General features: G+C 46.9%; 1 protein-coding gene across 1 annotated transcript in view; it reads right to left on the bottom strand.

Moving 5' to 3' along the window:
• HAO1 (hydroxyacid oxidase 1) overlaps positions 1-13,909 on the bottom strand; it is a 33,308-nt gene that overhangs the window by 17,933 nt on the left and 1,466 nt on the right. The window contains exon 2 of the mRNA XM_081855673.1: positions 10,373-10,524. Within this exon, the coding sequence (XP_081711799.1) occupies positions 10,373-10,524 (152 nt within the window). The remainder of the gene's footprint in view (positions 1-10,372; positions 10,525-13,909) is intronic.

Consider the following 13,909-nt stretch of genomic DNA (forward strand, 5'->3'; position numbering starts at 1 on the left):
CCCCTCCCTCTCCTGGGAATGCCCGGGGGTGACACCCATAATTTGCCAGGAAGGGACTCATCCCTGTGGACACGTTCTCCGCGTTGTTGTAGGCAAATTCTGCTAGAGGTAACTTATCCACCCAATCATTTTCTCTGTCTTTTACATAACACCTCAGGTATTGTTGTAAAACCCCATTTGCCCTTTCCGCTTGCCCATTGGTTTCTGGGTGCCGGGCAGTTGAGAAATTGAGTTCTACGTGCAGTAAGCTCATAAGTTTCCTCCAGAACCTGGAAGTAAATTGTTTCCCTCTGTCGCTGACCACCCTCAAGGGGGCGCCATGCAACTTGAAAATATGTTCTACAAACAACTTGGCGGTTTCCTCCGCTGTGACTGCATGTGAACAAGCTATAAAATGACACATCTTGGTTAATTGATCTACCACCACCATGACAGCTGTTTTGCCCTTGGATTTTGGCAGGTCCGTCATAAAATCTATGGATACTGCCTCCCATGGCCTTTCGGGCGTGGGTAAGGGTTGTAATAGCCCCGCTGGCGCCACCCTCTCTCCTTTCGCTCGCTGGCACCTGTCGCAACCCCTGACATATTCCCGTACGTCCTCCCTCACCTTGGGCCACCAAAACTCCCTGGTAACCAACCACATGGTTTTGTGCTGTCCAAAATGTCCCGCTGTGGGGCTGTCATGCAACTGCTTGAGTACTCTGCCCCTCAGTTCCCCGTCGGGTATGTACAGTGCCCCTTTGTAATACAACGCCCCGTTCTTTTCTTCGAACCCCCCTGTGTTCTCCTCTGTCCTCCGGAGCTCTCTGAGTTTCTCTTGGGCGTATTCATCTTTCTCCGTACCCTCTATCAGTTCCCTCTGCCCCACCAATGCCGCCCCACACACCCAGCGGTCTTCAGAGATTACATGCCTTGCCTCAGGCGCTCCCTCCCCCTCTAAGTACTCAGGTTTCCTGGAAAGAGCGTCCGCCCTCACGTTCTCGGAGCCGGGCACGTAACGAATCTCAAAGTGGAATTTGGAGAACTCCTGGGCCCATCTCACTTGTCTCTGGTTCAGCACTCGGGCTGTTCTCCAGTATTCCAGATTTTTGTGGTCAGTTCGGACTTGAACCTTGTGCTGCGCCCCAATCAGCAAGTGCCGCCATTTCCGGAATGCTTCATGAATGGCGAGCAGTTCTCGGTCGTACACTGTGTAGTTCCTCTCTGATTTGTTCAACTTCCGCGAGAAGAATGCACACGGTCTCCATTCAGACGTATCTTTTCCCGGCTGGAGAAGAACGGCCCCCACCGCTCGGTCTGACGCGTCAGTCTCCACTCTCATTGGTTGTTGTAGATCCACGTGCAAGAGTTGCTCTTCCGACGCAAACGCCTGCTTTAAGCGTTCGAACGCTTGTTGCGCTTCTCCCGTCCAAACAAATTTCTTTTTGCTACTAAGACAATCCGTGATGGGCGCTGTTAAATGGGCAAAGTTTTTGATGAACTTCCTATAGAAGTTTCCGAAGCCCAGGAACCTTTGCACGTCCTTCTTGGTCTTTGGTGTTTTCCATTCCAGTACCGCTTGAACCTTGCTGGGATCCATGGCCAATCCCTTGTCAGACAACCGGTACCCCAGGAATTCCACCTCCCTGGTATGAAACTGACACTTCTCCAGTTTCACCCACAGCCGGTTTTCTCGCAGCTTGCTCAGTACCTCTCTTACATCTCGCACATGCTGCTCCTCATTGTCTGAGTACACCAGAACGTCATCTAAGAACGCTACGCAGTTCTTGTAGAGCAGTGGCCCCAGGACGTGATTCATGAATGATTGAAAACAGGCGGAGCCCCCTTGTAATCCGAAAGGCATAACGGTGTACTCAAAGGCCCCCAAGGGGGTGAACATAGTGGTCTTCCACTCATCCCCCTTTCTCACACGTATCAAGTTATATGCCCCCCTAAGGTCCAGCTTGGTAAAAATTTTCCCTTTTCTCACCCGTGTTAGAATGTCATCAATTCTGGGCATAGGGAAAGTCACTGGTTCTGACACTGCATTTAGGGCCCTGAAATCACATACAAGCCTGGGCTTGCCTGTGTTTTTTTTGTCCACAAAGAACACTGGGCTGCCCCCCACCGCTCGTGACTCTCTGATGAAACCTCGCTTGAGATTCTTGTCAATGAACTCCCTTAACTCCTGCATCTCACTGTCTGACATTGCATACAGCTTGCCCACTGGCAATTGTGCTCCTGGGAGTAAGGTAATTTGACAATCAAAGGGTCTGTGCGGGGGCAGTTTATCTGCTTCTTTTTCGCTGAATACGTCAAGCAAGTCAGCGTATTGTGGTGGCACCCTCCCTTTGTCCATCACTTCCATCACTGCTAGAGTGCCCCTGGCGCCTGCCTGAGCCTCTCCCTCCTTGCAGTGTTCTAGGCAATGTGCTGATCCAAAGGAAACCACTCTCTGATGCCAGCCTACTAGCGGATCGTGTAGCGCCAGCCAGCTCATACCCAAGATAATAGGAGCTCCTCCCAAGGTGGCTACGTTAAACGCTATCAGTTCGGTGTGTCGTGCCACCCTCATTATCATTGGTACAGTCTGTTGGCTCACTTCTCCTCCCAACAGCTCCCTCCCATCAATCGTGGTAACCTGCAAAGGCTTACTCAATGGGATAGTCTGTATTTGGTGTGCAGCTGCAAACTCTTTGCTCATGAAATTACATGAGCTACCTGAATCCAATAGCGCCTTTATCTTCAGTGGGTGTCCGTTTGCCAGTTCCAGCAACACCTCTATCACAAGCGCTGGTCTTGGAGGTTCCGGCGTGGGCACATTCATTACTCCCTGGCCTGGCTGCTGTGCCCTGATGTTGGCAACCAGGCGTTGGCTTTTACTGGCTCCGTGATTTCTTCTTCCTCCTTCCCCCCAACAGTTCCCGCCATCCCTTGCCATTCCTTCCTTTGCGGACAGACTCTGGCAAAGTGACCTGGCTGTTGGCAGAGATAGCATCGCTTGCCGCTCTTTCCCTCCTTCTTCCGCCCTTCACTGGTGTTTGAAACTGCGCGCGCGCGCGCTGTTCCAAGTTCCATCGGCTCTGCTGGCGGGAAAGGCTGCTCCGGAATCTCTGGAATGCGGAAGTCCTTCCAACGTTCCCCCTTTCCTTCCCGCTTTTCCATAGCTCTAGCTTCCTGGCGTGCCCCAATGGACAGCGCTGATTTAGTCAGCTGATCCATAGACTCCGCCCTAGGCGCCCGGGAAAGTTCATCTTTCACTGCCGGAGAGAGACCTTCTTCAAACAGCATTTGAATAGGTTCACTAGCAAGGTCCCACCCAAGTCTATGAATCAGCATGGTGAACTCAGTCCAGTACTCACGTACAGATCGGCTCCCCTGTTTACACGCCATTAACTGCCTGCGCACCACTCCCTGCTCGATCTCGCTGGAAAACATCAAGTCCATGGCGCGGAAAAACTTCATTGTGTCCTTTAAGATTTCATTATTGGCTGCCATCAGGGGCCGAACCCAGTCCCTCGCCCCTCCCTCTAGATGGCCAATCACGTACGCCACTCTAGAGTTCTCGTCGGGGAAGTCATCAAACAGTAGATTGAGAGCATATTGCATCTCTGTCCTAAAGGCTTGATAGTTCCGGGGATCCCCCCCAAATTTCTGCACCAGTCCAGGCACCCGTCTGGCAAGTGGGGTGGTCTTCCCCTTATCTGCATCTTGAGCCCTCCTCTCCTCGAGCCTCGCCGTTTGCAGTGCCAGCTGGACCTCCAACGCCCTGTACCTTTGTTCCAGGCTTGGATCTGCGCCAGCTCCCGCTCCTGCTCCTCCGGTTCCGGATGGTTCGCTCATGATGCCTTCTGCTTGCACAAGCTGCTTTCAAAGACTGTCAGATTGCTGTGATGGGATAGTGAGCTGCTTGTGCGTAAAAGCTTGATCCCTCTGGGGTTTGGCTGGTCATCCAAACCGATGCACTAACGGAGCCCCCAAAGCATGACTCCGTCAGTCGCTGGTAGAATCTGACAGTGGGCGTCTACGGAATTTACGCCAACATAAAAGCTCTTTGACAGACATGCGCTTTCGAGACTCTCTGCGTGACAGTTTCCGGCGAAGGGTGGGCGTTCCCAACGGGGGTCCCGTTACCTCTCCACTACTCTCACTGGAAGCATCCCAGAGCCTCCCCTCCGCTGTGACTCCTGCACTCCCCCTGCTGGTTCCCTCTTCTACTGCAGATTCTCTCCTATTCTCCTGTAGCCTGTCCACCACCTGTCTCTCCGATGGCAGTTCCCTGACAATTATGTACTATACTGCAGGCATAGCAGACTGCCCCAAGTACACTTTAAGCAATATTATTTCATACTGAGATTCTTGTATCGGTCCCTAGTGACTGCCATTATAATAATCCTTTGTGTTGATTGGGATTCCTGGGTTTCTATTCAAGGTATTAGAGCTCCACCATGTGGAAAATCTACTTAATCATAGCATATTTTTGCAACTTACTTCACTTCCTAAACAAACCATTCCCCTCAATCTCTCGTGCTCTTATTGAGAATTCATGCAGGCTGCTTTATAAAAAAAAACCCCACAATGTCCCCATTCCAACATTCACAGAGTCCATGTAGTGATGGCTCCAAGCCGCGGCCCAAACATTTGAAGCCCTCTCCCCATGCGCATCACTCCCATCTGAGTGGAGCAGAACCTCCCAAGCAAATTCCTGAGAGCTCCCTGGGGCAGAGACTCCATGTAATCAAATGAAAATTATCTACAGGTGGTACATGACGCCAGTCAAGCTTGCAAAAATTTATCATTTGCCTGATAATAAATGTTGGAAGTGTAAAGAGATTGAAGGTACATTCTTTCACCTTTGGTGGACATGCCCAAGGATTAAGACTTTCTGAGAGATGATTTATAATGAAATGAAAAAGGTATTTAAATATACCTTTCAGAAGAAACCAGAGGCCTTTCTCCTGGGCATGGTCGGCCAATTGGTGTCAAAGAAGGATAGAACTTTCTTTATGTATGCTACAACAGCAGCAAGAATACTTATTGCAAAGTACTGGAAGACACAAGATTTGCCCACCCGGGAAGAATGGCAGATGAAGGTGATGGACTATATGGAACTGGCGGAAATGACTGGCAGAATCCGAGACCAAGGAGAAGAGTTGGTGGAAGAAGATTGGAAGAAATTTAAAGTTTATCTACAGAAACATTGTAAAATTAAGGAATGTTAGAAGGATGTTGGAATGAAGTAATGTGGTTTTAGAGAAATGATATAAAGGATTAAGTAAAAATGGATTGTTAACTGGTGAAAGAACAGAATGCAAAATTATAGTATATTAAGATAAATTATTAGGATAAAAATAAAGATGGAAAGGATTTGCTGAAATATCTAATTGAATTAGAATACAAAAAAGGGAGGTGTGAGGAGGTCAAGGAAATAAGCAAAGGAAAGAAAGTTATGTAAAGGATTGATTTGTGTTTTTTTTAAAATTATCTGTATCTTTTGTGTGTGTTTTTTTCCTTTGTTTTTGTATTGTTCTGTATTTTTATTTTTTATTTTTTTCTGTTTAAATATGTTCTTTATTTTTTCTTTTTGTAACCTTTAAAATCTCAATAAAAATCTATTGGGGGGGGGGGAAAGAGACTCCATGTAATCAAAACAAGATGGGCATATAGGTTGCTTCCAGGTGGCCTTTTAGTGAGCATTCAGCCAACTTGTTTGCAAGAGAGATTAGATGGCAGCCTGATTTCTTTGCAAGGAGGTCAGTTGGTGTTACGCCACAATTTCCAGTGCATTTTGCCATCCCTTTCCTTACTGCAAAAAGTCTTATCTTTTGCATCAGGAGATTTCTTTTGAAACAGCTCCAAACCAGCTTTAATTGTGTAGCCTGAATTTGTCGGGATGTGATTGAGTCCACCTGAAAATAGTGACTGTATAGAAGTGCCCATGAGAGGAGCCATTGCTACGTGAATAATTATAATGGATTCTGTTAGTTCTTTTATAGAAATATATATTATTGCATCTCCTCTGGGGGATCTGCTGTCTACTTTTAGAAAATAAAGCAAATATAGTCATCCTTGGTTCTCGAACATAATCCATTCCAGAAGTCCGTTCAACTTTGGAAAACGTTTGAAAACCAAGGTGCAGCTTCCGATTGGCTGCCGCAGCTTCCTGCACTTCATCAGAAGCCGTGGAAGTGCCGATAGACGTTCAGCTTCCAAAGAACATCCGAAAACTGGAACACTTACTTCTGGGTTTTTGGCATTTGGGAGCCAAAACGTATGAATACCAAGGTGTTTGAGAACCAAGGTACAACTGTGGATTCATCTTAATTCTTCATTACTTCATTACTCTTACCCGAAAGCAGCTCAACACTGCCATCCGGGAATTTCCCACTGCACGGAAGTTGAGAACCTGCAACAACACGATTGTGCTCTTTCTCTCTCCATCTGTAAACTTTACCTCCATCAGGTTTCAGCTCCTTCTAAAAAGCATCCTCTCAAAATGACCACAATGTCAATTTGAAAGCAACATCTCAAACCAGGATGACCACTAGAGGGAGCTGGCTTGTCAGACACTTGAAATTTCTTGCCCTCAAAAAGGAGTGGATGTTCTGTGTCAATAGATTCTTGTGATGTGAGCAGTCAAGTGAAGCGGGGAAAGCTAAGAGAATATTATCCCCAAGTACCTTTGGGAATGTGTAAGATGTAAACTGAGGCCAAAACTGACAGCACACTACTCAGAGTGACAGACACACTGGTACGGAGGCCTTTTGCCAAGTTTCCTTCCAGGTAGGACTTTTTAAAAAATAATGAACGGGGAAACCCATCAAATTCTTCATAACCAACAAACATCTGTAACCAGATGACCAAGTCCACAGGTCTATGTATGGGCAGTGTAAGAATGAAATGCCTGTTTCACAGGATTTTTAAAAATAATAATTCAGAAGCTTTTCCCTACTAAACATAACCACCTTCCTTAAAATAAACGAGAACTATAAATTACCTTTCTCACAGACAAACACAACTTTTAAATATGATGCTATGCTCACAGTCACAGAAACTTAAATATCCTGTCCCTCCTCAATGTCACTTGAAAGCATTAGGGGGATAGTTATTGTGAGCAATCCATCCTGTGTTGGAGGAAGTTGTGTGACATCCCTACACCATTGGCACTGCTGGGTGGAACTGATGGAAGCTGAAGTCCAACAATGTCCGGCAGGCTAGTCTCCACGCAATCCATTTCTAATACAGTGGTACCTTGGGTTACAGATGCTTCAGGTTCCAGATGCTTCAGGTTCCAGACTCCGCTAACCCAGAAATAGTACCTCGGGTTAAGAACTTTGCTTCAGGATGAGAACAGAAATCGTGCAGCAGCGGGAAGCCCCATTAGCTAAAGTGGTGCTTCAGGTTAAGAACAGTTTCAGGTTAAGAACGGACCTCCAGAACCAATTAAGTTCTTAACCCAAGGTACCACTGTATACTAACCATCAGAAGTAAAGGACTCACATGCCGCGTTTTGAAGCGTAACAACGAATTTTAGAACTGGAATGGTGTTGTCTTCATTTCTCGGCAAATTTGATAAAAGCCAGCATCTCAAAACAACACAGAGAGGTTCATTAGGGTGGAGGTGTGGAACTCTGGCAACTCTCTCCCCCAACTCTGGCAACTTTGACAGGAGGCTGTGGTCCTCGCAGCGCCGGATTTAGGGTGATGTGGGTCATTCCCCCGCACAAGGGGCACAAAATTGAGTAGATCCATAACTGAGAAGATCCCATTTGGGCGTGCCAAATGTTGGCCTCGCACAGGATGCCTTATGACAGATTACCAAAGTCTACCCCTGGTTCTAGCTTCCTGTCAATCATCTGGTGTCACCAAACTTTTCCTTTGCAGCATGGGAATAAAATCCAAGTCAAGCTAAGCTTGAAGTTACAACCTGCCAGCTGATGGGTGGTGACTGTGAGTTCACCAGAATTCCTTGTGCCCCGTTTGGGGCAAGGGTCAACGGGTTTGCCAGAAGGGTTTGTCAAAAGGCTCTCTCTCACTGTCAACCAGCTGATTGTGCATTGGCAAAGGGGAGCCTTGCTCTCACTGCCAATCAGGAGTGTGTTTTACAGTTTCCCAACTCTGAATTGACAGGCATATCTCTACCTGCGTCACACCTGATGTCAGCCATGATTAGGATATTGTTTTGAGATGCCACAAAGTGGGGAAAGCTTTGTTCCAATTAAAAAACAACAACACTAGTTCAATCAACTGAAGCTTTTAATTCTAGGTTCGCATTTAAACCCGATTACTTCTGCCAGAAACAAGTGATTCTGGGAAGGGTCCAAGACAGTGCAGGACAAACCAACCACCTTGGCATCAAATCTCATCAATAAAACTCCTATGGTTGGTTTTTTTTTTTCCACATTTCAATCCCATCTGTGTTCAAAGCTAGACGTTTTGCTAAAAAGCAAGAATAGTAGCTGTCCTCTAATTCAGTGTTTCCCAACCAGTGTTCCGCAGCACACTAGTGTGCCGCGAGACGTTGCCTGGTGTACCGTGGGAGGGAGGCGGGCGAGTCGGGCGGCGAGAGGCCTTAGGCGCCCTGCAGAAAGGCGTCCTCTTTGTGGGTGGGTTCCCCCCCTCCCTTAGCGCATCGTATTTAGTTGGGGATTCTGGAGAGGGGGGCGGGGGCGCGCTGGCCCCGAGCGGAACAGACGCGCGCGCCGTCGTCCCCACCTCCCTCTCCTCAGTAGCTCCGAGCCGACTGACTGAGGGTGGGACGCGGCCAGCGGCGTCCTCTCTCTCTCTCTCTCTCTCTGCCTCCCAGCACCGCTTTTCCCGAGGCGGGCGCGCGCCTAAGGCTGAATGGGAGCAGCCTGGAGGCTTGGCGGCCTCTCAGCGGCTCATGACGGGCGTCCCCGAGGCGGGAGGTGCTGAGCAGGGGCTCTGCGAGAGGGCGTGAGGGATGCGTGGTGGTGCCTGCGCGCGTGACTTAAGAGGGCGACCTGCTGCCTCTCCTCTCTCTCCCCTCCCTCCCCTCATGGGCACGGAGCCCCCGGCACAGCTTGGCGCTACTACAGCTACAGCTGCTGCTGCTCCTGCTTGGATGAAGGCGGCTGCTTCTTCCTAACGCCCAGCCTCTGAGGGACCGCAGTCTCCCGCCCTCTTTTTTTTTTTTTTGGTGGGATGCTGAGGTAAAGGATCCCCTCGCGCGCGGGCGGGCATCTCTTTGGGCAGGGCGCGTGTGGAGGCTTAAGGTGGGGAGTGTGGAGGGGTTGCCGCTTGCGAGGGGAGGGTTCATATTGTATTGGGCTGCGGTGTGGGCGACACGGCTCTCCAATGGCCAGCCCGCGGAGGAACATTAAGTTGGAGCATTTCGAGGAGAGGGACAAAAGGCGCACTGAATAAAGTATTTTATAATTTTTCATATTTCTGTTTACTTACTATTTCATAATAAAGTAATTATAAAATACTTTCTTTGTGTTTATTTGATTCCTATTAAAGAGAGTTACTTTATATATAGTCAATATAGGCACAGAGTTAATTTTTTAAACATTTTCTAATGGTGGTGTGCCTCGAGATTTTTTTCATGAAACAAGTGTGCCTTTGCCCGAAAAAGGTTGGGAAACACTGCTCTAATTGAAAAGCAACGCCTCATTCAAGCCTTGCTCTTGGCACTATTTATATGCCCTGAAGGTACTGATTTTTATGGTTGTTTTGGCTCAGGGTTGTGGATAGAGCAACTAGAAAATTCTCAAGTTTCATTTTCTCAGGATTCTGCTTTAAATAATGAGAAGCAATTTTGGCCTCGGCCTAGTATACCTGAAGGAGTGTCTCCACCCCCATCGTTCAGCCCATACAATGAGGTCCAGCTCTGAGGGCGGTTCCCTCACTGCGAGAAGTGAGGTTACAGGGAACCAGGCAGAGGGCCTTCTCGGTAGTGGCACCCGCCCTGTGGAACGCCCTCCCATCAAATGTCAAGGAGATAAAGAACTACACAGTGTTTAGAAGACATCTGAAGGCAGCCCTTTTTAGGGAAGTTTTCAATGTTAGATGTTTTATCGTGTTTTTAATATTCTATTGGGAGCCGCCCAGAGTGGCTGGGGAAACCCAGTCAGATGGGCAAGGTATAAGTAATAAATTATTATTAATTATTATTGACAGCTTTATTTATACATCTTCTGATAAGAGGCACTGGAAATTCTGGGGGTTCTCCCAACTCCCCAGGAGTCATTTTCTGGGTGAATGGGGGAGCACACAGAGGAAGAGGAGGGAAGCCCCATTACACAAATGGAAATCCTTGCACAGGGCGTTCGCTGATGGAGCTCAATAGGGGAATTCCACCCAAGGTTTCTTTAACATTGCTGAGCTCCTTCCTGGGTTATATTATTCACAGCTGGGTTTTCCAACATACCTCTGGCGGTTGCAATTTCTCCATCCGCATGAGCCATGCATTGCATGGCTGTTGCTGCTACACATATCGGCATGCTGAGTTTCTGGCCCAAGATGGAAGTCGACAGGTCCAGAGCAGACACATTCCTCAGCATCCGAGGGAACAGTCTTAACCTAGCACAGATGGAAATGGAGAAGTCAACTTATCAGACAGACGGGAATCATACTCCAGAGTTTGCAAAACACTTTTTGTCTTTGTTTACTGCTGAGCAAATGCTATCATTTAATGCTCCCACCAGTACGGACTGGAACCAGCTCTTCCTTAACTTTCTTTTTTGAAAAAAGTTTTTACTTATACTTTTCACATTTATACATTTCATTAATTTTACAATCATTTTAACATTTCAGAGTTTGACTTCCTTCCCTCTTTCTACAGTTCCTTAAATTTTTAAATATCTTCTGCATATCCAAATTCATTTTATTTGCTCATTTAATTATCTACTTCAAATATAAACTCTTATGAAACTGCAGGTTATTACAATAACCCTGCCAATGTTTTCATCTGTTTGCAATTTATATGTAAATATTCAATAAACCATTTCCATTATTTTATAAAATGTTTGTTATCTTGATTTCTTATTCTTCTGGTAAGATTCACCATTTCTGCATATTCCACAAGTTTTTGTATCCATTCTTCCTTTGCCAGGACTTCTGCTTCTTTCCATTTTGGGGCAAATAGCATTCTTGCCCCTGTAGTAGCATACATAAATAAATTTCTATACAATTTAGGTAGTTCTGTCCCTATAGCTCTTCCTTAACCTTCAGGTGGTGTGAAGCTAGCCAGAAGAAGATAATTTGGGTGGCAAGTTCCAAGTTCTAGAAATGTAAAGAGGCAGGGTCAACACACACTTATCAACTTTTGGCAGGTAAAGAAGGTCTGGCAGGAAAGCAAGTTACCGTATTTTTTGCTCCATAAGACGTGCCAGACCATAAGACGCACCTAGTTTTTAGAGGAGGAAAACAAGAAAAAAAATATTCTGAACGAAACAGTGGATGTATGGTTTTTGTGGTTCATGCTGTGGGGCCACAGACATGTGATCTGATGGTGAATTTGGGGTGACCCAATGCAAAAATCCTGAGGATCCATGTGGATCTGTGCTTTGAAACCACGTTTTTGCACCACTGCAGCCCCATGAAACAGTGGATGCGTGATTTTTTGGGTGCCGGCTGTAGCCATGGACATGCTATGTGATCTGATGGTGAATTTGGGGTGACCCAATGTAAAAATCCTGAGGATCCATGGGCTTTTACCTCACCCCTCCCAGGCAGTCTCCGCTAGCATCCCTTATCTCTTTTCCAATCCCACCGATCAGATGTTTCCTTTCAACACTCCCTTCCCTCTTGTTTGCCTTAGTGTTGTGTCTTTTCCTTAGCTGGAGCAGTTTTTTGCTCCTCCTTTTCTTCTAATTTCTCTCCTTATTGTTTTAGTCTTCCTGTTTGCAAGTTTCCTTTGCAAGTTTGCTGTCTTTACCTTCCCCCTCCCAGGCAGCCTCCTTTTTCTCTAGTGTCCCTTATCTCTCTCCCCGATCGGCAAACGATCAGTGGCTTTGTTTCAACACCCACTTCCCTCTTTTTTTATTAAAAAAAAGCAAAAAAAAGCATGATCTGCTTTTTGCCCCTGGGCAATTCGGCTCCAGGGACCACACATTCACTCCATAAGACGCACAGACATTTCCCCTTACTTTTTAGGAAGAAAAAAGTGCATCTTATGGAGCGAAAAATACGGTACATCCTACAATGCAGGCATATTGTCAAGCATTAGGGGTTTCGGGCTGGGACTTTCGGCATCGCCGAGGCTGCGCAACCGCTGCAAGGAATCAGAGGCCACATTCACACCATTAATTTAAGGTGCTACAGTACCACTTTAAAACATCATGTCTTCCCTCTGGGGTTTGTTAAGGGAACTGAGAGTTGTTATGGAGCCCCATTCCCCATCACACTTACAATTTGCAGTTCCCTATGAAGAGGGACTGGTTGTTAAACCACTCTGGAAATTGTAGCTCTCGGGGCAGGGAACAGGCATCTCCTAACAGCTTAACAAACTACAGCCCCCAGAATTCTTTGGAGGAGTAATGAGCGCTTAAAGTGGTATCATAGACCTTGGTATGGTGTGAAAGTGGCTGCAGACTTAACTGTGCTAACTACAGAAAGCATTTCAGTATCTTCAAAAGCTCCAGGAACCACTCATGTTTCACCTGTCCCAACAACCTATTGCATTCCCTGGAATTGGATGTTCTTTCTATACAGCATAAGCACTGAGACATGGGACGCGGGTGGCGCTGTGGGTTAAACCACAGAGCCTAGGACTCACCGATCAGAAGGTCAGCGGTTCGAATCCCCACGATGGGGTGAGCTCCCATTGCTCAGTCCCTGCTCCTGCCAACTTAGCAGTTCGAAAGCACGTCAAAGTGCAAGTAGATAAATAGGTACCGCTCCGGTGAGAAGGTAAACGGCGTTTCCATGCGCTGCTCTGGTTCGCCAGAAGTGGCTTAGTCATGCTGGCCACATGACCTGGAAGCTGTACGCCGGCTCCCTCGGTCAATAAAGCGAGATGAGCACCGCAACCCCAGAGTTGGCCACGACTGGACCTAATTGTCAGGGTCCCTTTACCTTTAAGCACTGAGACAGGTAGACTGATGCCACAATAAATATAGGCCAGGTTGTGCTCTTTAAAGCCACTCCTGAGAAATGGAATAACCTATGTCCAAACATTCAGAATGGGAAAGTCATTAAACCATGTTGCATTGTGTGTTGATAAGCCTCCACTAGCATCTCTGTGTTCCTCATAAATGTTTTAGTAAACAGCTCAACCATGTATTCTCGATGTACCATTTGTCTGTATCATTGTCTGTTAGGAGCCTTGAACTCTGCTTAGCCTCCCATTCCTTCCTCTCCATGTTTGAGACAAAGTCTCATTTCGGTGACCTTCGTCGCACTCAGCTTCAGGGAAGCAATGACACGCATTGCGTGAACAACTTTGGTAAACAAGCTGTCATTGGTCCCACATTTATCAGCGAAGGGCAGCTCATTGTCCAAAGGCTTTGGGAAAGTCAGGGATGCAATGTGTCGGAACTGATTATCAGAGGTTTGATCATTTTCTCCCACTCTAATTTAAAATGCTGAAAGATGTGGTTTCAAATTGATTTCCTTGAATGTCATCAGGCCCACAGGCATCATGACCTTGCCACAAAATCTATTTTCGAAGAAACGATCTGGCTGAAGGAGACTTTGGGATAGAATTTTACCCACCAAGAACAGAAATATTGGAGGACAATCTTTTTTTAGTTCCCCAGCACTAACCTGGAGAGGGTGAAGCCAGCTCAGTTATCTCTTGTTTGGCGGGGGGCAGATTTCAAAATAGCATGTTCACAAATTGTTACAGAAACGCTGGTGCCATCATCCACACTGCAGATGTTTAGGATTCTTTTACGATAACCAAGTCCAAAGAGAATGGGAAGCAGCCACATCTCAATTTGCCTCATGGCTTAAGCCACCAGCC

Source organism: Podarcis erhardii, assembly GCF_964252035.2.
Source record: "Podarcis erhardii genome assembly, chromosome: 3".
In the NCBI taxonomy this organism is placed as follows: Eukaryota; Metazoa; Chordata; class Lepidosauria; order Squamata; family Lacertidae; genus Podarcis; species Podarcis erhardii.